The sequence below is a fragment of the Ylistrum balloti genome, unplaced genomic scaffold, assembly GCF_031769215.1.
Source record: "Ylistrum balloti isolate Yb309-2 unplaced genomic scaffold, AGI_CSIRO_Ybal_v1 Utg370120, whole genome shotgun sequence".
Classification (NCBI taxonomy): domain Eukaryota; kingdom Metazoa; phylum Mollusca; class Bivalvia; order Pectinida; family Pectinidae; genus Ylistrum; species Ylistrum balloti.
The window spans coordinates 1,555,048-1,580,071 of NW_026782137.1; the positions used below are offsets into that span (position 1 = coordinate 1,555,048).

Here is a 25,024-nt window from a genome sequence, read left to right on the forward strand (position 1 = left end):
CTAAGGATAATGCTACAGCAAAGGTTCTCAAATTCTCAAGAATTTTCATTTCATGTTGTTTTCAGGAACAGAATAAAATCACACAATATAGATATTGTGAATCCTTTCACAAAATGCTTTAATAATATATCTTTTATTTCTGCAAGGGTTTGGCAAAACCAGAGAAACTTGAACCATTAACAAAACAGCCATGACAGTATTGTGTGGGGCATTTGTTCTGATTTATATGTTTAATCATTGTTCAGTCATTTCCCCTCTGTCAAATTTGTTTATGTTACTATTTTGCTGAGAGTTATACACACATGTACCTCAATTTTAAACTAATTCTTTACAACAATGTTTCAGGTTCACATTGTATGGATGTCCAGTATATGAATATTTTACAGCCTCCCAGAATTAGATACACATAGAGCCATAAAATAAATGGGTTGATTTCTTAGAAAGATTTCAGAGTGTTACTGATTGGTCATACTTCAATGTCTTCCTTTAATCAAGAAAACTTGACATGAGGGAGTAGTCTGTGTGTTAGATACAAAATGACAATAACCAATATATGTAAACCTGACATTTTGACCTAATGTCTGGAGTTAGATTATTTTGTATTGATATGAACACATCAATTAATTAATCTTACATTGGAGAGTCTCAATTTGTACTTTTAAGCTATATCTGTATTGTCTCAACAACTTCTGAATTAAAATGTACAATCATCAATTTTGATAAAGGAAATCAAACAATCAGCAAACAAACGCTACCGCCAATCTATCATCACATCAGGATTCTGAAAATTACACAAGTCTACATCCTGCTCCACGTTTCGAGGTCACTTTAACCTACATTTAGTATATACATTGGAGTTTTAACAAATTCACAGAGTTTACAAAACAAGGTATAGGTATGTATGAAATATGTATCACTAAACATACATCAGAATGGCCTTCAAAGCTAGCCATGAAGTTAAGGTAGTTATATCAGAAACAGACTACTTGTAGTCTACTGAATTCTACAACATTCTGTACTGCAAAAGACTAAATAGCATGTGATGTACTGATATCTAGAGTCTACCAGGCATACACTTACACAAGGCATTCCAGCTGTGTCCAGTCCTATTATTGCCTAAGAGGAAATTTGAAGTCGGATGTTTTCTAATCAAGATATATGAAAATAGCACATTGTTTGCCAATGTCTTCAAAATTATTTTGATACAAAAAAAAAAAAAAAAAAATGAAATAACTCATATTCCCTTGTAAAGAGACTGATTCAGTTGTATTTTTCCAATTCCATGTTAACATCATGAGGCCATGATCTTAAATACCAGCACTGAAAATCTGTATGTATACAATCTTTAACGAGGTGAGATCCATGAAATGTAACTATGCCTTCAATCAATCATTTGTCAGATAGTCTTGATGTGTCTTTATTCTATGCAGGTCGTTCGAGAAAATAGCAGTTAAATGTATTTCTATCACAATAGGTGGGTGTTATTCAACTTCAAAGGCATTAATGAATTTTTCCATTTCTTTCAAAAACATAAATGTTAAACTACATGTGATATAACACTTAGGCATATTTTGATTGGCTGACAGGATGAACTTTGACCCAAAGGACATTTCACACACTCAAGAAAAATTAGAATGTCCTTTTTTTGCTTTGAAAATAAATGGTATTTCTTTCACTCTCATTAGTCATTTTTAAAACATTGCAAAAACACTCGCTAAAGCATATTGTTTTTTTGTAACTGTTGAAATATAACAACCGATCATTGTCTAAACTCTATATATTTTGTGTATATTAAATATTTAAGAACAGGCCTCCTGATGTTGTTGGTTTACCATAACAGTGTGGCTAGATCACAGTAAAGAGAAATAAGCAAATGATGGAACAAAAACATTGGCAAAATAAACTGTGTTAACACTATATATGAATTTAAACTGAGTTAGGGGAGATAATGCAGTATATATATGTCTGAATGCATCAAAGCAGAAACTACAACATACATGTGTTTAAATAAATCAGGGGAGATAATGCAGTATATATATGTCTGAATGCATCAAGGGAGAAACTACAACATACATGTGTCTAAATAAATCAGGGGAGATAATGCAGTATATATATGTCTGAATGCATCAAAGGAGAAACTACAACATACATGTGTCTAAATAAATCCAAGGGATAATGCATCATACATGTGTGTAACTAAATCAGGGGAGATAATACATCATATATTATCAGGGGAGATAATACAGTACACATGTGTATAAATGAGTCAAGGGATAAAATATAGTACATGTGTATAAATGAGTCAAGGGATATAATATAGTACATGTGTATAAATGAGTCAAGGGATATAACATAGTACACATGTGTATGAATGAGTCAAGGGATATAATGTAGTACATATGTGTATAAATGAATCATGGGCAGGAGTGATAATGTAATATATTTGTTTTTGAACAAGTCATTTGAATGGTTCAAATTATTAAGGGAAGATTACAAAATAAAAAGGAGAATAATACAATGTTAATGGTGAGATATCGCAGTATATATTGTCTAACAGACACATGATGAGGTCACACAATGCACTGGCAGTCAAGAGAATGTAAAACACAATACTGTCTTCAGGATTAAAGAGAAATACTATATATACTGTATCTGGTTAAAGGGATATAATACAGATCATAATTTGCTTAAATCATGGGGTGGGGGGGGGGAGGAGATGATAAGGAATGCACTGTACTAATACCAAGGGGAGAAACACAGAAAATAATTTACTTATAATGTTAGGGGTGATAATGCAATATATCATCTGTGGGGTTAAAGGAACACAATAAAATAAAACTGAAATCAAGGGGAGATAATGCAATATACTGTCTACAGGAGTCACTCTTTACTTACCTCATCCTAGGGTAAAGTAAGAAACAGATTCAGTTACAGTTGTCACAGTGCAAACATAACACATACAACATTGTGTTGTAAATAACGTGTTTACATGTGTTAGAAACAATACAAATATGAAACATACATGACAGAAAATTGTACACAGTGACCTATTTATAGTGATAAAAGATGATGGATGTGATGTGTCTTAAATTCACAGGTGTGAAGAATGTGATTTAATATCAAAAGATATTTTATATACATAAAGCAAGATTTTTGAAAATTCTTATTTTCATTGTCATCAATGAAAATGTGTTCTGACAATAACCATACAAAGATAGAAAGAAATAAGAAGGTTATCCCAGGACATGCATACTTACAGTATTTGCCATGGTAACAAGTTCTGGGCGATACTTCAGAAACAGCTTGACCACATCTGAGTGGTCGTTCTCTGCGGCAAGATGCAGAGGGGTTTGACCGTGCTGTTAAATGATAAGTATGAAGAAATGTATAAATAAATGTGAACCACGAAGTAAATCAAGTGTAAACATTGTTATTTTATGTAGGTAAACTGATGTGCTGGTAAATCTTACTAGTTGTATAATATTGTTTCCAAAGAGACCTTACAATAGCGATCATTGACATTTGTTCAGAACAGTATTATCATGAGAGCATGATCCATTATAGTTAAAGGAGTTGTATAATTAGGGGAAAGACTTATCTCACAAAATCCATGCTACATCAGATAGTACCATGTCTGTATTCCTCCATCCCCCTTCCCTCAATCTTTACACCACACCACTACCCTTGATACTCCGAACCACCCACATTCCAACTCCCTCCCTGTCCCTATCAAATATTCATTAGGAATATATTTATGCAGGAAATATTCAAATTGGTCTACCTGAAACGCTGGAATTAACCAATATTCTAATTCTGGTTCATGAATACATTAATTTTAATTTTCTGTATTATCGTCTAGGTTCGGATTACAGTACAATTTGTCAGTGCTGACTCCAGAATGAGAGGACGCAGCAGTATAGGACAGAATCATACAAATCCTCAGTAGGACATGTTCAATATGTAGCTAAAGGCTTACAACTTACAACGTCTGTAGCATTGGCATCTGCCTTCATCTTGAGGAGAGTACTGCACACCTCCATCTGACCGTTCTGGGCTGCATAGTGTAATGGAGTCCTTTTGGCCTTGAAAATTGTTAACCATATGAATAATCAAAAAAAAATTCAAGATCATACCAATAAGTGTCTGTTAGAATTTTTCTCAAATTAAAGATCCATTGAATTTTTTGGCATTTTTCATACTATTAAGTGTCTGTTTTTTCTCAAGAAACACTGTATAAAGAATATTCTGGTACAACATACACGATCTAATGTTCATTTTCATATGTAAGGTTTTGCATAGAATTATAAATATTGATTCTGAAAAAATTTGTTTATTTTCTCTAAGACAGCACTTTAATGTTTTTTTTGTATGATTTTGCTCAGTTTATTCAACAATTAACTGTACTCAACATCAGTAAGTGCTAGCATGTATATTATCATTTTATTGCATGCCCTTCCTGAAATTTGAAATTATATACATGTATTACAAGGCAACGTGCAAGTGATAACTAGACATCATTACAATGACAAAGTATGCAAATGATTTTCACAAACAAATTTGCTCTGAAAAAATTAAGCGGAAATGATTTAATTATTCATAAGAGTTACAGTATATTTTGTATTAGTTTATGTTTTGTAAACATAAACTTGATGAGTGAAGAGTCACGTAATTGGTCCCAAATGACATCCTGTAGTATCACCTTAACATTTGATTGCAACAAAACCAATAAAAAACTATTTAACACATCAGTGTCAAGATAAGCATAACATCAATAACAGACCGATATCCAACACTGAAAAATATAGCAAAAACCTGTTCTGCATAAAAGTGTGTCATACAAAAAATAAAACAATGCAGTATATTCTGTGACATCTGTATAAATAACATATCGTACATTTGAGCTATGTTGTAATAATAGATGATAATTTATCACATGATAGCCTTGTTTTCAGTGAATTAAGCAAAGTCTTAGTTTTACATATTACACATGATTAAAACATAGCTTACCCACACATTCACAGATGGTATTGTGAAGTAACAATGGAGATCATAAATGTAGAGAGCTTCACAGATGGCATTGAGAAGTAAAAATGGAGACCATAGATGTAGAGAGATTCACAGATGGTATTGTGAAGTAACAATGGAGACCATAGATGTAGAGTGATTCACAGATGGTATTGTGAAGTAACCGTGAGATGGTATCGTGAAGTAACAATGGAGACCTTAGATGTACAGTAGACATGACATCAAATCTGATGTAGAGATGTTTTTTATCTACCATATTTGCTTGAAAAATTGATCAGGCTCACTAATATGACAAATTCTCAGACCTTTTCCATAAATTCATATATCAAATGGAATTTCATACCAGATCCTATATATAATTGTCACTCAATTACATGTGAAATTAAGTATATTGTTCTCAAAACTTTAATTATTGAATTACATTTCTAGAAGAGCAATAGAGTGTTTGTGAAGACATACACCTATTACCCCTTCCGTTTTTTTTTATGGGAAATGGAATCTACTCTAAAATTCATCCAACAGATTTCAGGAATAATAAGTTCAAAATGTGTCAGAATAATTGAAATTAATGCTAGGCCAAGATGAATAGGAAACAATGTAAGCTCCAGCCATGTCATCACAGATTTCTGACGATAATATCCAAGATCAATTAAAATATCACAGTTTTCACTTATACATGATATCTTGAATATCATTTCAAGTATATAGCTATTTTGATTTATTTTCTTTCCCGTTTTGAAATCACAATTTGACTTAACCAGAATTCTCTTTCAAATGAATATACAATGTTATTGAAAGGCTGTGATCTGCTTCATTACAACTTACCAGAGACAAGGCATCAAGAGTGGCCCTAGTCCACTCTACATGGAGACTTAAATGAAACAGGGCAACAATGTTGGCCCTCAAGGTCTACCATGCAAACAGCCTTATCAGAGACAGGGCATTAATGGTGGCCCTCAGAGTCTACCTTACAAACTGTCTTATCAGAGACAGGGCATTAATGGTGGCCCTCAAGGTCTACCATGCAAACAGTCTTATCAGAGACAGGGCATTAATGGTGGCCCTCAAGGTCTACTCTACATACAAACTTCCCAAAGGCAAGGCATCAATCGTGGCTCACAAGATTCATTCTACATACAGGCTTCCCAGAGACAGGGCATCAATCATGACCTTAAAGGTCTACTTAACCAACAGACTTACCAGAGACAGGGCATCAATAGTAGCCCCATGGGTCTCCAGCAGGAGTTTCACTAGTTTGTTGTATCCATTCTGCGCTGCCAGATGGAGTGGTGTGACCCCTAGTTTAGATTTGGCATTGACAAATGCTTTGTGCCACAGTAGGACATCAGCGACAAGGTCATGGCCATTTTCTGCTGCTAGGTGAAGAGCTGCCTTTCCATGATGCTGCAGTGACAAACAGAAAGAATTCTTAACATAGTTTATGATAAACTAGTGAGTCGCATCGGACCTTAACTTTCAAAACACAAAAGAATTATCTTCTGAAGAAGGATTAACATATCTTAATGTACTTTTACATACCTCATCAAACACATCTACTCGAGCATGGTTCTGGAGGAGTATCTTAACAATCTGAAGGTGACCTTGCTCACTGGCCACTAACAAGGGAGACCATCCATTCTGTAACAAATAAAGAGAAAGAACACATGACACATCTCTAAAAGGATTGACATTTCTCACATTCTGTTAGATTGTTATTACTTTCAGATTTCTGCGATGGAGCTTTTTCATGTCTGTTGAACTTTTATTGCTAACATAAATATATCCAGAGCATCTAGTGTCTTCTACATAAATAGCTGTAACCATGTTATTCAAATGTCTTCAATAATTTATTTATTAGCTGAAGGCTTCTATATCTTTATCACTCATCAACAATCAGTTGTACGTCTATGATTTCATCACCCATCAACAATCAGTTGAACTTCTATAATTTACCTTTGACTGTGTATTGACTGCTGACTGGACACTAGTTTTGATATTTTTAACAATTTCCATCAAGATGTCTTCATTTCCTGACCTGGCACTATAGTGTAGTGGAGATTCATGAGTCTGTAATATTATATAGTTATAGTTACTAAAAAAATAGTATCTGTGTACAATGTATATATTTCATGATTCCAACATTAGTATAGACTAATTCACATATTATGTATACATGAAGTACCTGCAGTGAACTGAGAGGAATTAAGACGAATCAAATTGAATTAAATTTCAAAGAGTTGAACAGAATTAAATAACTTAATTTCCTTCAATACATAATATTTGTAAAGATTTATTACTCAAAACAATGAATCCTTCCACAATAATATGTATTTAGATCAGTTATTGTCTGATTTATCTTTGGTCCCAGAGTAACTCATCTATCAGAACATGGTATGGAAATACAAACTCACCAATCATAAGATGATATGTAGATACAAATGACCAGTGACAATATGGTATGTAAATATAAGCTGACCAATCAGAATATAGAATGTATATACAAATTGACCAATCACCATATGATACTAACCAGTTTAGTCTGTGTCCCCGTGTCCCCATCATACTGCAGCAGCAGTCTAGTGATATCAGTGTCCTCAAACTCACTGTGAGCCATGTTCTTAGTGAGTTCAGCCACATAGTGTACTGAGGTTTCTCCCTCCTGTCACAAGTATAAAAGATACAATCCTCATTAAATACAAGTAGATAATGGCTAATGTTACGAGCTACACATTTTCAGTTTCATATTTACAGTAGACTCATCCTGCCTCCCCTATCCCTCATAACAACAAGCCTTGTTCATATACACCTGAAATACTTAAACCATCCTGCCTTCCCCATCCCTCATACCTACAAGCCCTGTTCATATACACCATATAAATATTTTCTCTGGTCACAAATATTGGTATCCAGTAAAACATATGTCTTTATATTACAAACATGACTGGTTACTTGTGAATGATAAAGCATTAAGTTTTAAATACAAATGTATTTGAGGAATAAAAGACAAAAGAGATACAAATGTGTACTTAAAACTTACCCAGTTGTGTTGATTAACCAACATGACTGCATCAATGCGTGACTTGTGTCTGGTGACGTACAGTAGGAGTTCCTTGGTAACCTCCAGGTGACAGTGTCGTACTGCTACATGGAGTGGCGTTTCACCAACCTGGCATAGAACCATGCATGACAAATCTCAATTTCTTTATCATAATTAAATAACTTAAAACAACTTTAATGATTTAATGATTAAAATAACTCAAATTTTAAAGAATTTCATTATTGGAATGTGAAGACAGATTTAATGACCCTAAACTATTAAATATACAATAATTGACCTTGACCTTATATACTGTAAATGACTTTGATATTGTGTTTTTTACAGTAGCTGACCTTGACCTTTCCCTGTCACAGTGTTACTAGCCTTGTTCATTTATTTATATACTGTAACAGACATTGAAAATTGATACTTGACCTTGCCAACTGATCCATTTCCTGTAACTGACTCTAACCTTTAATTTGGTACTCTGGCTGACCTAATGGTACTGCATTTGTATACCTTACACATACTTGTTTTAAGTAACTGGCCTTGACCTTGAGTTTAAATTCTGCAATGAACCTTGACCTTGTTTTTAAAGTAATCTTGATCCTGGCATTGTATTGTGTAGAATTAAATGACTTTGTCTTTGTACTTAAATTATGTAACTGACCTTGGACTGTTGTGTAGGGTTACCTCCCTCCTCAAGCAGAGCGATTACCATCTTTAACTGACCATAACGAGCAGCTATATGCATAGCAGTTTCTCCATTCTGTTAAGAGGAATGCAAGGATTACCCAAGTCTGTGTCTAGGTCACATGAGAGCTTATCATTTCACCTTACCTAATCATATATAGTTTTTTACAAGGGATTAATAATATGGAGAAATAGTGTTTCACCTCAACTAATTCAATAATTCACCTTCCCGATATTACTAAATACAAATCTTAATTTTACTTCTCATTTTCAAATTCACAAATAGTCACAGAAATTTAGAATGCATAGGTTTGTTTCAGATTGTGAACCTAGGAAAAAGAACAAAAATCTGAGCACTTCTGGATAAGTAATATCTTTACAGAGTGGATCTTTATAAAACAAAAACTGCATTTATGAAAATATGACATCTCTTAAAAGAATTTGTTATTAATAGATCAGAGCATAGTTGCATAGATTATGCTAGTATACACATCCTTATTGTAGGAGAAACTTACCTCTTGTGAAGCATTCACATTGGCTCCACTTTTCAGCAGCATTTCCCCACACTTCTCTCCCTCTTTGGTTCTTGCTGCAATGTGCAGTGGCGTTTCTTGAGCCTATGGTCACAAATTCCAAACATTACATTAATTTTTAATGATAAACTCACTTCATTGCACCAAGAATGTTGGAACTTTCTTAGACAATTTTGCATAAATTGCATTCATACTATCGTGAGGGCAAACTTGTTGGACCTAATGCATGTATCCATGAAAATTAAGTCAGTGATCAGATACAATTAAAAATTAGTTGTTTATTATACATTGTACACCTGAGATGATGAGAAGACATATATTAATTCAATACATTACTTTCATATCCTCTGTATGACCTTATCATGCAGTGTTGTAAGAAAGGTTAATCATCTGAAGAAAACCACTTAAGATCATGTGTACAGGCCTTACACCAGGTGTTCTACTCACACCATATTGTGTACTTCTGTAATGATGGGGAATGTTATCTTAAAGGCTAAAATAGAGAGGTTTTTACCTGTCCACCCTTCAGCTCAACCTGTGCCCCAAAACCAAGCAGCATCTGTACTACCTGAGGTTTACAATACTCTACAGCCAGATGTAGAGGAGTGTATCCATCCTACAACAAACACGGGACAGTGAGACAGTATACAGAAAACAATATATACAGAACCTTATACACCATGCATACAGCACTACAGAAATAGGGTAAGGGTCATGATTGTCAGCTCTTCTTTGCTGCTTCAGCAAAAGCTTTGAGCAAAATAGATGTATTTTTTATGGAAGTTCATTACTTTCTATTCATGTTTTTTTTTTAATCTATTGCATCCTTTGAAATGCTGCAAAATAGAAATCCTCAAAAAAATTATCTCAATCACAGTATATATTTGACTAAATGTCTAGGATTTGGTCCTACTACTTAAACTACTAAATCTTTCTAAAGAGACACTTTGATTTTATTGTCTTGATGAACATCCCTAGATAGACTTCTGTAAGAAATGATCCTTTACCTTGGTTTTGGAGTCCACAGATGCACCTTTGGTCAGTAATGACCGAACAACATTGGTATGACCTTTCATGGCTGCTGCATGTAAACAGATTGCCCCTGACTGAAAACACCAAATACACAAACAGGCTGAATCCTATAATAGCTTATAATGACAGAAGAATTGTGAAAAATTCAGTTACCTTTACATCAGACACAGTGCAGTTCAAGTCAAAAAAATAAATTCAAGGGCCATAACTCTAGAAAAAAATAAATCCAGGCCAGCACAAAATATGAATTTGACGTGCATCTTCTCATTAAACAATGGCATAGAGGTAACATCTTGATCTGACATTTTATAATTATTTATCACATAATATGTATTTAGGTTTCCGTGATGAATACATTAGTATCAGGAGTTGGGAAGAAAAATACCCTACCTATACTGGGGCTCAAGCTAGAGACTTCTTACTCTATCAATTAAAGCTCTGAGTCTTTATCATATATGCATAGCTTGCATACCACAACGAAAGAAAGTAATCCAAACTCAGAATAGATAGGACAACAACAGACACTTATGACACAAACAAACGCCAAAAAGGCACAAACCATCACAGACATGTAACAGGGTCAGTTGAGGAAATATTTACCACAACAAATCAATTGTGGCTGGTGCTCTCCTGCAATATTTGTGAAAGTAAAATGGTCATAATTGATCTTATACAAGGTGTTAATTTTCATCAAATATTTCAGTGTAGATCCAAGCCTTGCCAATAGAGATCCCATACCACTATATTCTGTATTCCAAGAACCCAGCTACTGGGCCCCTCAATGCCTAACTGAACAAGATATACCTTATTTGGCATGTGTAGGGGCACACCCTTCCTAAGGAAGGCAAGAGCTGTTTCTGGGTGGCCATACTGTGAGGCGATGTGCATGAGTGTGCTTCCATCCTTGGTACGGGCGGAGATGGATGCCTTACATTTGTCCACTAAAAGGTCAACCACATTGGTGTGGCCTCGTTCAGCTGCAATGTGCACTGGACCACGGTCAAACTGAAATAGATTAATATTTACTGGAAACACATTTAGAATTCAGTCAAAATGATTAGATATCTGTGTTGCTTTCAACATAAAATCAAACTTATTCTGAAACATAGCAGTCACCTTGATGGCTTACAATAACTTATATAGAAATAACATTTATTCCATTAGTATGTGTCAGCCATGATATTTTTCTTGTTCAGGATGAAATTATTTGCATACCGACACCAATATCAGGCAGCTTTGAACAGCAAACCAGATAAAACATACAAGTAAGTGAGGATTTCTGCCACTTTTATAAATCAATATCAAATTGTAATTCAAATGATCTAAATATGTTTTCAAGATTTATGGCTGGGTGTTAATAATTACTTAAGCAGATCTATTTCTACAGGGAAAAGATTGTTATTGATACATAAATCACTCCAGAGTGATGTCTTTGATGTTTACCTTCCTAATTATTCCATATATCATAAAATCCATATCCCATCATTTCTTAAATCATGTTATGAAAAAACCTAGTGGAATCATTGACATACACTAGAAACGATATCCTGCATCAGCGAAATAAAATAAAAAATCAATTTTTTTTTCACTGTCCCTGTGGTCCTGTCATGAAAATCATCATTATAACAAGAAAAGATTTGTTTAATTGAAATCTGAAACACTCTTGATTCAACAGAACATCTTCATGATTAATTTTTAAAAGTATGGTATTCTTAACAATGAGTGACTTCCTGTGATGAAATGTTTTCTGCCAATCAATGATTACCATAATGCACCCGTGAGATATAATCAATATTACGATTTGATTCATCATTTCCTGCAGTTTTTGTTCTCCTTAGATGTACATTGACTACAAATACTATTTTAACATTTTTTAAAAGCTTCATTTCCAGACTTAAAAGATGCTTTGATATTTTGTTTACCTAGAGTACAACAGGATATTCACTAAGGCCACACTTTTCTTTGTATTGGACTTCCATCAATGTCCTATTGAAACTAAATGAATGTGAAATCTACTTGAACAAAGTCTATGTATATTACTGTAGGCGTGTCCAGTGCTCAGCTAGTCGTAAATGACGTCATCATTACTCAATTCTGTTATGACCATTTTATTGAAATGACTTTTGCAACCAGGGTGTTACCACGGTGGGCCAAATAGAAAACACTACACAACGCAGAGGTACAAAATAATACAAGGTTGATTGGCACATTTACCGCAATCATTACTGGTGCAATTATTATCATTGGTGTAATGTGTGACATCAACCACAGAGTTTACAACACTTAACCAAGGAAACCTCTCCCTGGGTGAAAGTTACCAAATTCTGGGGTGGATTTCACCCCAGGTTATTTGTAAACTCATCCCTCATTGGGCCTGTGACATGATTAGGTCTGACTTCCAGTATTCTCTGCTCAGCCTTCTCTCTACACTTTCTAACCACCAACTTAGGTGTGCCACAGCTCTGCCTGTTTACACTTGGTGCCTGACCCTTGATGAACATGCTTGACACTAGATAGGCAATGCAGTCACCAGAGAGACTGTGCAGTGTTGTAGCTGATGACAATTTACGAATATCACTTAATAAACAAGAGTAAATTAAGCTCATTATAACAAATAAAGGTGACTAATTTCAATTGAAGTTATACATGTGACAGTGGAACAATTAATTTGTTCCAATATCGATGAATGAAATAGCCACAAGATGGAGTCAGCTAAAACTATATTATTGTACTGCACTGAATTGTAGATGTTTTAATTAAAGCGGCACTGAGCATTTATAGTGTTTTTAAGCAGAGTAACTAAAAAGATGTCTGTTTCTTTTAGATGTTCCTTCAGACAGCACAGAAGGATCCATCCATTTAAAATGATAAGGACCAGCTATTTATGAAATACACAAAGCAAATCCTGTTGCACATAAGAATGACATCAACATATCACATATGTATCCTTCCTCAACATCCTATCAGAATGAAGGAATATTGTGAGCCCTACAGACATCCATTATCCCAGAATTACTAACCCTAATGCTAGTCCAAAGGGTTATAGCTTTATGTTTCCATCTACAACTATTTATTTTTCTACATCACAGTCAACTATAAGGAAAACAAGGACATTGTCATCATGATCTGCCCTTGTTTATTTGTAAAATATATACATTTAACTGGAAAACTGGAAAAGAAATCAGGCAATCAGGTCACAGAAATCTCAAAGATTATGCATAGAATTTGCCAATAATCAAACCTGAAAAAGGAACTCAGGTGATAAGTCTATAAAGCAAGTTTCCTAAAAATCTTATTATTCCTTCATAAGATAATATACAGAAAGATTTCCCATAGAGTGATTAAAGAAATCAGCCAATCAGGTCACAGCCGCCTCATTAAATATGCACGGAATTCACTGTTAATCAGACTTGGGCAAGGGATTAAGGTAACTAGTGTACCAACCCAAGTTTCATCAAAATCTGTCCAGTCCTTCAAAAGATATCTTGCCAAGAGCAGCATCAGAGAGAGTGATTAAAGAAATCAGCCAATTAGGTCACAGCAGCCTCATTAAATATGTGCAGAATTTGCTGTTTACTAAACTTAGCCAAGGGTTTCGTTAGGCGAGGGATAACAAAATATAAATTACTGATAGTCTTACCATTATACCTGGTACTTAAAGGAAAGGTTAACATTTGCTACCTGGTAGTTTGATGGTGTTCAGAGTGTGAAGGTTTACTACTTGTACCATAATTTAATGGTTTTGTAGATAAATAGTGTCATGGTTGAATGGCATTAAGAGGGCTGTTATTTCAGTCCTAATATTCTGATGATGCTAGGAGAGCTGATTTTTCATTTATATAGAAGTGTTGATATTAACTTTCTGATAATTTTATGATGTTCAGAAGTAAAAAGTGTATATCATAGTAGTTTAAGGAGTTAGGAAGGATGAAATTTACTATCTGATACTTACGTGGTTTTAGGAAGAATGAAATTTACTATCTGATACTTAAGCAGTTTTAGGAAGAATGAAATTTACTATCTGATACTTAAGTGGTTTTAGGAAGAATGAAATTTACTATCTGATACTTAAGTGGTTTTAGGAAGAATGAAATTTACTATCTGATACTTAAGCGGTTTTAGGAAGAATGAAATTTACTATCTGATACTTAAGCAGTTTTAGGAAGAATGAAATTTACTAACTGATACTTAAGCAATTTTAGGAAGAATGAAATTTACTATCTGATACTTCAGCGGTTTTAGGAAGAATGAAATTTACTATCTGATACTTAAGTGGTTTTAGGAAGAATGAAATTTACTAACTGATACTTAAGTAGTTTTAGGAAGAATGAAATTTACTAACTAATTGCTAAATGGTTCTAGGAAGGATGAAACATACTTCCTTACATTGGTGTGAGGAAGGATGAAGTTTACATCTTGATAGTTAAATGGAATGGAATTTAATACAAAGAGGAGGAACATTGTTGAGATGGTAGTTTAACATCCCACTGAATCCCAGGTGTCTCAGAGTGCCTGTCTTACCTTGTCAGTGAGGTTGGGGTTTGCCTTCATCTGATACAAATATTTCACCATCTGTTCATCACCCTCCCAGGCAGCTAAGTGGAGGGGAGTCTGTTTCTCATCCTGTCAAGAACCAATACATCATTTCATAATTCATCTATGTGTATACTGAATTGTCCACTATCATTCAGCTGATGCTGAGAATCTGATGGTCACTCAGATTTCAAAAACAAATTTGAATTAAAAAGTAACAAATATATTTAAATGTACATGTTTCTTTTTAGGAAACTTTGATATCTTTTTATTCAAGAAATTTTGAAAGCAAGTTTTGTTTGTGTATCAACGGTGCTAATCATACTTTGGAAATAACCATCTCTCCAATAATATACCTCATAATTATCTGAAAATATTTCTAACATGCAGGGTTTTTTTCTTATAAAGTTCTTTGAATTTTACATCTGATTTACGGTTATTTCTGGATGTTCAATATATTGCAATATCAGATGTATTATTATAACTGACACTGATAGAAGTACGGAGATCCTAAATCAACCTTACATTCATGGTGTCTACTGGTGCACCTGAGTCGACTAACATCTTGGCGAAATCTAGGTCTCGTCGGCGACAGGAGATGTGTAGCACTGTATCCCCATTGTCCTACCAACAGGTAAACACACATGTAGGTAACAAAATTTGCCAATGTCTAATATGACCTCTACAAAGTCCAGCATCCTTTTTAATTTGATCTGATGTTCCATACTCTTTCAGATTAAAGATGTTTCATTAGGCTCTTTCACACATAGGAACAATATCACAATGGCTGTGCCTCTGTTTCATTGTCCAGTCTCTTTTCACTTATAAACAATAGACTTATTGCCAGGTATTAATGTGGAAAGTATAGAAGTCAAATATAATTTGTAGAATTGTGGAGTATTTGTGGTCAACACAACCTAAGTATAGTATATATTTTGAAAGATCTAGTACACACAATGTATGTCAAAAAGATTAAGACTGTGTATATATTCAGAAAGTATATGGTCAACTGTTCAGCTGATGGGAGTTTACAGGACTTGAATATCACAGTTTATAAGTGATAGATTTTCAAATATTTCTTTAACCACAGTGCATACCTTCCGCTGCATCTTAAGTTGTTGGTCAGCATGTTGATACAGCAGTTCCTTACACACAGCCACATTGCCAGCCTCTGCAGCCAGGAACAGGGGTATGGCACCATTCTAAAAGCACAAAAATTTTCATGGTAAACCTAAGTTTTGTTAAGTTTTCAGAAGAGTTATATCACTTTCTTTTTTTTTCAGAAATTTAATACTATCATGTGATATCATATTCAACCTGTCACTTTTAAACATGGTGGGTTTTATTTAGTGCAGTAATCAATGATTGTGAAGGCTCATATTTTCAGTTTCATTCTGATATATCATAGAAGCAACATTATATACCTTTCAGAGTGAAAAATAGAAAAATGAATATGATGACATACATGTACATCTATTATAAATTATGCATGTATTATTGAAGCCTGAAGTGTCAACCAATGGAAACAAACCTCTCTATGTGACAGCTGATTTATAAGACATACATAGGCATGAGACAGACTTATATTGTTCTGTCCTGTGGCATTCTTTTCTAGTTTAGAAATATTATGATATTTCAATAACCTAATTAAAAAAATAACTGTGATATCTCATTCTTTTATTAACTCTTACCTTGTCTGGGAAAAGACGGCCATCTTTGTTGGAAGCTTTGAGTAGTAGTTGGACTACAGTGACTGCTCCACTAGATCGAGCACACGCCATATGTAAGGGCAACTGGCCCTTAGGCTGTCAATGACAAAATAGAATACATTTTTATTCAATCAAGAAATCCCATAAGGCCATGTATGTTATGTAGATGGTTATCTGCAGCTAAGAGTTTGTGGAGGAAACCTAGAGAGATATACATAAGTAAATACAATGTATATAAAACAACTTCTGAAGGCTGATTTTAAAGCAATATGGTAACTCTGTTGCTTTCAGTGACATAATATCATGCATAAGCAATTTTTTAAGAATTATGACCTTTAAACCTCAACATTCTCATTGATGGCTGGTGGCTGTTCTGTTATGGCTTTAGGAAAACTTGATGACAATTCAACCATATCTAGTGATCATTTAGCATGGAAAGTGATATTATTAGATGTATGATGGGTGCTCAATATTCTGACTATATTCATGGGAAAATCATAAATAAAGAAAATAGAATTATAGAAACATTATAACAAAGAAAAAGGAACCCAACCCTGAAATGTTTTGTTGTATTGTAATACAGTAAACAGTGCTGTATTTATCTGATTTTCAGTGCTTTGGTCAATACATTAGTGAAAATTGATATTTTTCCTCCGTTAAATTAACTGGGGTAATTTATGTGCCTCAAATTATTGTCAGATTGTAAATGTTTACCCTATTATTGATGTTAGGTAAATGTATTTGTTGTCAGCGCTAGGACAAATGAACGACTACAATAGACAATTGTTATTTATATAATTACACTACCAGGTACTTGTGGACTAATTCTTTACTCACTGAATGTATTCTCCTTTACTGAATATGATGTTAATCTCATACTTTGCAATGTTGACATGCTTGTCAAGGATTTACTTACTTTCAGGTTAAAAAAGATAACCTTATCTTGATTGCTTTGGGTGCAATTAAATCACATTGCTCCCTAAAATATCTGGCTGCATGCGGTTCTACAACACATCTTAGACAGCTGAGTTTTTTTTTTCTTATCAATTTTATCTTCTTGTTTTTTTTTTGCTTTTTTTAACCAGTCAAACAAAATATCCTCAGAGATAGCATTAAGTCTAGTCTACAAGGCACATGACAATTTCCATTACAGAACCATACCATTAATTGTTATATTTTGTGTGAAAAAATTCTACTTGACATTTATGCTATGGAAATCAATAGTAACCTGGATGTTTTATTTAACCAAGATATGACTTTTCCCCTATCAAGTTATAATATCAATGTGTTTTCTAAATACCTATATCTTTTCATTATATATACAATAACACTAAAGAACCGGATTTTGTCAGGCTGACTCTACACTTCGAACTTTATCTTAAACATTGATTCATCAACCAATAATGGCTGGGCAATTAAAAAATAACTGACAATCACAATAAATCAATTTATTCAACTAATAAGTGTACCTAGACTGTTTCAGAGAAGGATGTAGGAGGAGAGAGCAGTGGTGGGAATATTGATGGAGTTACTGATACCACAGGAATCTATAGGTATAGGTTTGTGGTAAAGGTAGGATAACACAGGTATTATAGGTACAGATGTGTGGTTAAGGTCGGATAACACAGGTATTATAGGTACAGATGTGTGGTAAAGGTAGGATAACACAGGTATTATAGGTACAGATGTGTGGTAAAGGTAGGATAACACAGGTATTATAGGTACAGATGTGTGGTAAAGGTAGGATGACACAGGTATTATAGGTACAGATGTGTGGTAAAGGTAGGATGACACAGGTATTATAGGTACAGATGTGTGGTAAAGGTAGGATGACACAGGTATTATTATGTGTGGTAAAGGTAGGATGACACAGGTATTATGTACAGATGTGTGGTAAAGGTAGGATGACACAGGTATTATAGGTACAGATGTGTGGTAAAGGTGTGTGGTACAGATGTGTGGTAAAGGTAGGATGACACAGGTATTATAGGTACAGATGTGTGGTAAAGGTAGGATGACACAGGTATTATAGGTACAGATGTGTGGTAAAGGTAGGATGACACAGGTATTATAGGTACAGATGTGTGGTAAAGGTAGGATGACACAGGTATTATAGGTACAGATGTGTGGTAAAGGTAGGATGACACAGGTATTATAGGTACAGATGTGTGGTAAAGGTAGGATGACACAGGTATTATAGGTACAGATGTGTGGTAAAGGTAGGATGACACAGGTATTATAGGTACAGATGTGTGGTAAAGGTAGGATGACACAGGTATTATAGGTACAGATGTGTGGTAAAGGTAGGATAACACAGGTATTATAGGTACAGATGTGTGGTAAAGGTAGGATAACACAGGTATTATAGGTACAGATGTATGTGGTAAGGGTAGTGTAACACATGTATTTATAGGTACAGATGTGTGTGGTAAGGGTAGTGTAACACAAGTATTTATAGGTATAGATGTGTGTGGTAAGGGAAGTGTAACACAGGTATTTATAGGTACAGATGTGTGTGGTAAGGGCAGTGTAACACAGGTATTTATAGGTACAGATGTATGTGGTAACGGTAGTGTAACAGGTATTTATAGATACACATGTGTGGTAAGGGTAGTGTAACACGGTATTTATAGGTACAGATGTGTGTAGTAAGGGGAGTGTAACACAGGTATTTATAGGTACAGATGTGTGTGGTAAGGGTAGTGTAACACAGGTATTTATAGGTACAGATGTGTGTGGTAAGGATAGTGTAACAGGGATTTATAGGTACAGATGTGTGTGGTAAGGGTAGTGTAACACAGGTATTTATAGGTACAGATGTATGTGGTAAGAGGAGTGTAACCGAGGTGAAAATTGGAAACATGGACAGGTACTGAATTTCTTATTGTTGGATAGTTGTGATGAAATTTAAAGATTTAATGACTTTAGAAAAAAAACATGAGATATATACAATAACAGTAAGATTTCAACCAAAATATACAGGTAGGAAATATTGGTACAGGTATAGCTGACCACAGGAAGTTAAAACATAGTTTTACCATTAAAACGAAGGGTTCATATGCCAGCAATACATACCTGTATGAGGTTTAAACAATCTAACACTAGCTGTAGTATCTAAATCAATAGGAAAACTGCGGCTCAAGTTACACAAAACTACTACACTATTGATAATGTAACTGCAGGTTTGTTTGTGAGGGATTTTCCTGAGAAACCGGTAAACTTATATTCTGATGTTAAAAAAAGTAGATGTAAGATATTTCTCATCAAAAAACATGTTTGGAGATGTAAAATATATATTTACAAAGAAATATCACTAGGAAGGATATGTTGGTCCTTGTAAGGAAGTTTTACCAATCTATGTCAGTGCTAAACAATGCCCGTCAGAATCAATCGACTGTTGTTGCCCCTTCTAGAATCAGGTGAGAGTATGGAGGCATTGATGTGACTTTTCATTAAATCCAAACAAACATGTTACCAGGTTTTATAATTCAATCTGTTATTATTTTGAAAACGTGTCTATGAGACAAATGAGAACTGCAAATATTGCAATGATTCTCAAATACATAAAGTACAAAGCTTTTGAGATTTTCTACCCCACAGGGCGTCCAGACACGAGCCGGATCTGATGAGGAGACAGGCCATGCAGATGTTATCATTCCTGTAATGTTTTCTTTTCACTTGCAGGTTACCAACAAACCAGGAATGTGACTACCGCCAATATTAGACTGGAATGTTAAATAGCTGTGGGAGAGTAACATGTGTGGTATGGTGTGGCCCTCTTCCTGTATCCTGTGGACAGTTTAAAGGACTGTCAGTCAACATATGGCAGCTGGCCATAAATTAAAGTAATTTGGAGTACCTGTCCTGATTCTACTTGATTCCATTTGACCAGCCTCTCTAGCTTAATACAGCAAAACCAAACACAAAATCTTGTAAAACTCTTGAAATAAAAATTTTATGAATAGAAGACTAAAACACAACAACTGTTGAACATCAACAATATTCAATGAAGTTATACTTTGATTACATACCTAAAAAATATATATTGATATGAATTGCTGTAAAGCTGTTGGAAGACTCAAGCTTTGTGTATGATTCAAACACTTGACTTACCTGCCAACCAACTTAAGGTGTGACGTAGGTGAAAATTTACCAGCCTTAATTATGTCTGATTTGAATGAATGTAGTAATGTTAAACAGACACGATACAGTTGTTCAACATTTTTTTTTATTTAAATGCTTTTATTATCTAATATAAACAATCGATATTGACGTTACCGTGTACTTAAACTATATATAGGACAGTTCTGTTCTTGACCAGTTAATTGGTAATGGTTTTTTTAATTATGCAACATGAAAGTTCTTTTATCATCAGTAAATAGATTAATTTTACAGTACCAATAACTGAAAGCCCCTACAGTATTTATTAATCTAATTAGACTATCATTAATATTGACCAACGAAACAACATGTTTGAATTCCAGTATGACTTGTTTTGATTAGCACAATTAGTACAAAACATATATATATTCCTGAAGTTATAATTATTAGACAACCATATGCAAGTACCTGAGAGAAACTGACCTCTATTTACATTTACAGAAGACATGAATGCCACATGGAATTGACAAAAGTTTAACAAAGATTACATTCAAAATCATACAAGTTTATAAAATTCGGTTTAAAATCTGTATTGCCAGAATCCTGTAAAACGTCGGGCTACACATATGATTACTGTTTAATGTGGATGAGAACGTGTATTAAGAGAGTGTAGTTCGGACAATATGACCAGGCTATAAAGAATGCCTTACCCCTCCCGGTAAGTTGACATCTGCTTTCCTGTTGATAAGGAGTCGTACTACGTCATCTTTGGCAAAGGCTGCAGCAAAATGGAGGGCGGTCCGATCGTCCTGAAACCATGCCAGTTAATAGTTAATAGCTACAGTAGTGGATAATAGCTAGTGGTCCTGAATCAAAATTAGGAAGATTGGAAATCATTTTAACGGTATACACTGATCCGTCGGTCTTTTGATAGAAACAGTTGTTTTTTTTATTTATTTTTCATCGGCGGGAATCTCGTTGTTTTGTACCCTGATTGCAAATTGCAGAACACATGTCCGGAAAAATGGAACGGGGGAATCTCAGATTTTATCAGAGCGAGATTTTCGTTCCGTATAATTGACACAATTTTGTATGTTTTGAAACATTGAGCTAGCATTGATATGTTGGTTGCTAATGACTGACTTCGAGAGCAACAAACGTTTTCTCATTATGTTCACCAAATCAAACTTTTGTTTGCGACAGTGCGCTTGAAATTGAATATGTCTAGGAAGATGAGTGTCAGTTAATTTAACCGTTACCGACCAATTCATATTAGACAATGCCGACTTGAAGCCAACGGTACGAGAACCGCAGTCTTACCGATTATAATTACCAAGTGACTGTTGATTGTCTTGATTTAAAATATGAGGAACACATTGCGGATGACCCTAATGACCTTTTATGTGTTGACGGGCCGTAAAGAATGTTATAATAACGATGATAATAATATTTGGTATACCAAGTCTTCATTCGCAAAGGATCTCTAATACTGCAGTGCTATTTTGGCTCGAACCCCAACTGCTTGCGAAGCTACGCCAGGGGAAATTAAAAAACATTATGTTACTTTAAACTCCGCAAATAACTTTTACGATTGGCATTAGGTCGTTCTATTGTTATCCAGGCAGACAACGTAACTGTCAAACTTCCATCTGTCATATTTTGATTAAATAATAACAGCAAATTACCTGTCAGTAGTTATTTTCCACATTACATTACATGTGCCTAAAATCACGATAATTCTGCATGCATGCGAGCTACGTGCTGGCATTACAAAATGGGCGATAAGTCCTTTTAATTGTCCTTAAGTGATAAAAATAGGAAGAGGTAATTAATTGTAACAATAAAAATGTCATATAATTAGCACTTTGACAACGACATGAAGTGATTTAAAGTGTATCTGCCAATATCGTGCTTGTTGGCTGAAGCCCAATCAATTCTTTCACCTGTGCATTACACAAAAACATACCGAAGACTTTGGCGACTGAATAAATGAGGTTTTTGTTTTGTTTTTATTTATTAACCTATTTTTAAGATTTTATTATTATTATTATCTTCTTCTCCTTCTTTGTTTTTGGTTTTATTTTCATTACATCAAATCGATTCAATATATGACAAGTAAGGAATAGGTATACTTGGAGTTTGCCGGAGTAACGGTGTTGTTTAAACTCCGACACTTTTAGTCTGTGGATTAACACAGATTTATCCTCCCGGAGTCGCGACATCCTGGACAAGCGTCGTGCGTCTACCACCAGTCGTGTTTATTCATCGATTCTGTCGATCAGGCATTATCTCGGAATCTATTTGACATTTCCTTTCCGTTGTAACATCAATACTTCGGTCAAAAGGAACACAGTCTGTGATCTTTTTAAAGTTGATTTGTGTAAGTAAATATTCAGCCGAGTATCAAAGTTCTGACAATATGAACCTGCACAGCTGGAAATTTCATCTCTACCCCGGTAATTATGGCGATGTGATTGTGTAACATTCACACCAAACATTATTGTAATATTTATTCCTTTTGATTGATTATTGATTATTTTGTCAGAACCTAAGATTTAAGGTAAACTGTATTTTGTTGTCCTTCCCATAATTGTCTTGCGACCAGTATTGATACAATGAATGAATGTCTCCATGTATCCTTTCTTAGTCTGATCAGACAAATATCACCTAAATTGACGCCAATTAAACGTGTGTTAAGGAATTTGTTTCTTTTTATTTGACATTTGTGTTTACTTTGTATGAAATTTTGTTTTATACGCAATAGTTGATAAATCACACAAGACCTGATCGAAATACCCATTTTATCAAATCGTAGGTTCTCCAGGGGTTACACTTACTATCGTCCTCTGTAGAGAGCGATAATGAGGCATTCTATGCAGAGAGCAATATTGAGCCGCTTTGTGCAGGGAGCTATATTGAGCCACTCTATGCAGAGAGCGATATCGAGCCGCTCAGTAAAGAAAGCGATAGTGTGCCGCTCAGTAAAGAGCGCGATATTGAGCCGCTCAGTAAAGAAAGCAATAGTGAGCAGCTCAGTAAAGAGAGCGATATTGAGCCGCTCTGTAAAGAGAGCGATATTGAGCCGCTCAGAGTAGAGAGCGATAGTAAGCCGCTAGGTAAAGAGAGCGATATTGAGCCGCTCAGCAAAGAGAGCGATATTGAGCCGCTCAGTAAAGAGAGCGATACTGAGCCGCTCTCTGCTCATGAGCCGCTCAGTAAATAGAGCGATATTGAGCCGCTCAGTAAAGAGAGCGATATTGAGCCGCTCAGTAAAGAGAGCGATATTGAGCCGCTCAGTAAAGAGAGCGATAGTGAGCCGCTCAGTAAAGAGCGCGATATTGAGCCGCTCATTAAAGAGAGCAATAATGTGCCGCTCAGTAAAGAGCGCGATATTGAGCCGCTCAGTAAAGAAAGCGATATTGAGCCACTCTATGCAGAAAGCGATAGTAAGCCGCTAAGTAAAAGAGCGATATTGAGCTGCTCAGTAAAGAGAGCGATATTGAGCCACTCAGTGCAGAGAACGATATTGAGCTGCCCTGTATAGAGAGCGATATTGAGCCGCTCAGTAAAGAGAGCGATATTGAGTCGCTCATTAAAGAGAGCGATATTGAGTAGCACTGTATTGACATCGACAGTAGCGTGAACACTGGAGAATCGAGAATGATTTTATCGTCAAAGACTGAAATGTTTCCGAAGAATTAGATACAAACACACGTGTGTACTGATATAAGTACATAAATAACACAGCGCCAGAGAGAGAGAGAGAGAGAGAGAGAGAGAGAGAGAGAGAGAGAGAGAGAGAGAGAGAGAGAGAGAGAGAGAGAGAGAGAGAGAGAGAGAGAGAGAGAGAGAGAGAGAGAGAGAGAGAGAGAGAGAGAGAGAGAGAGAGAGAGAGAGAGAGAGAGAGAGAGAGAGAGAGAGAGAGAGAGAGAGAGAGAGAGAGAGAGAGAGAGACTAGGCTAGACTTTGTGATAAATAATAACTATAACACTCCGTTGTGTAACAAGAACAACAAAGAAAATGTCAATGTGTCAAACAGAATCGTGATTCAAACTCATGTCCGATGTCCGGAGAATAAGTCAAGGTCTTCCGGAATAGAGTTTCATCGATGATATATCCACCATGTAAATCTTAGACAATCCAAGTAAGTAACATCACAAATGAGAACAAGGCAAAACCAAAACGAACAAGCACCGCCAGGCAAACTAATGAGCATTATAGATAAAACAATAGTGATAACTAAAAAAAACACTCCGCATCGTATTTGGAAAGGTTGCCTATGAGCACCACTCTCGACCATTTAACAATGGAGCTAATTCATGAGTATTGCCCATTAGATAAGGGAGATAACTCACGAGCAG

The 25,024-nt window shown here is 35.0% G+C and overlaps 1 protein-coding gene across 1 annotated transcript in view; it reads right to left on the reverse strand.

Annotated features, from left to right (window-relative positions):
• Positions 1-25,024, reverse strand: part of LOC132550370 (serine/threonine-protein phosphatase 6 regulatory ankyrin repeat subunit A-like) — a 59,642-nt gene that overhangs the window by 16,612 nt on the left and 18,006 nt on the right. The window contains exons 3-20 of the mRNA XM_060214422.1: positions 21,374-21,472; positions 16,545-16,658; positions 15,951-16,055; positions 15,379-15,477; positions 14,842-14,943; positions 11,125-11,325; positions 10,296-10,394; positions 9,803-9,904; positions 9,271-9,372; positions 8,733-8,831; positions 8,063-8,191; positions 7,556-7,684; positions 6,979-7,092; positions 6,565-6,663; positions 6,226-6,429; positions 3,984-4,082; positions 3,258-3,359; positions 2,896-2,901 (exon numbers count right to left, since the gene is read on the reverse strand). Of these exons, the coding sequence (XP_060070405.1) occupies positions 2,896-2,901; positions 3,258-3,359; positions 3,984-4,082; positions 6,226-6,429; positions 6,565-6,663; positions 6,979-7,092; positions 7,556-7,684; positions 8,063-8,191; positions 8,733-8,831; positions 9,271-9,372; positions 9,803-9,904; positions 10,296-10,394; positions 11,125-11,325; positions 14,842-14,943; positions 15,379-15,477; positions 15,951-16,055; positions 16,545-16,658; positions 21,374-21,472 (2,004 nt within the window). The remainder of the gene's footprint in view (positions 1-2,895; positions 2,902-3,257; positions 3,360-3,983; positions 4,083-6,225; positions 6,430-6,564; positions 6,664-6,978; positions 7,093-7,555; positions 7,685-8,062; positions 8,192-8,732; positions 8,832-9,270; positions 9,373-9,802; positions 9,905-10,295; positions 10,395-11,124; positions 11,326-14,841; positions 14,944-15,378; positions 15,478-15,950; positions 16,056-16,544; positions 16,659-21,373; positions 21,473-25,024) is intronic.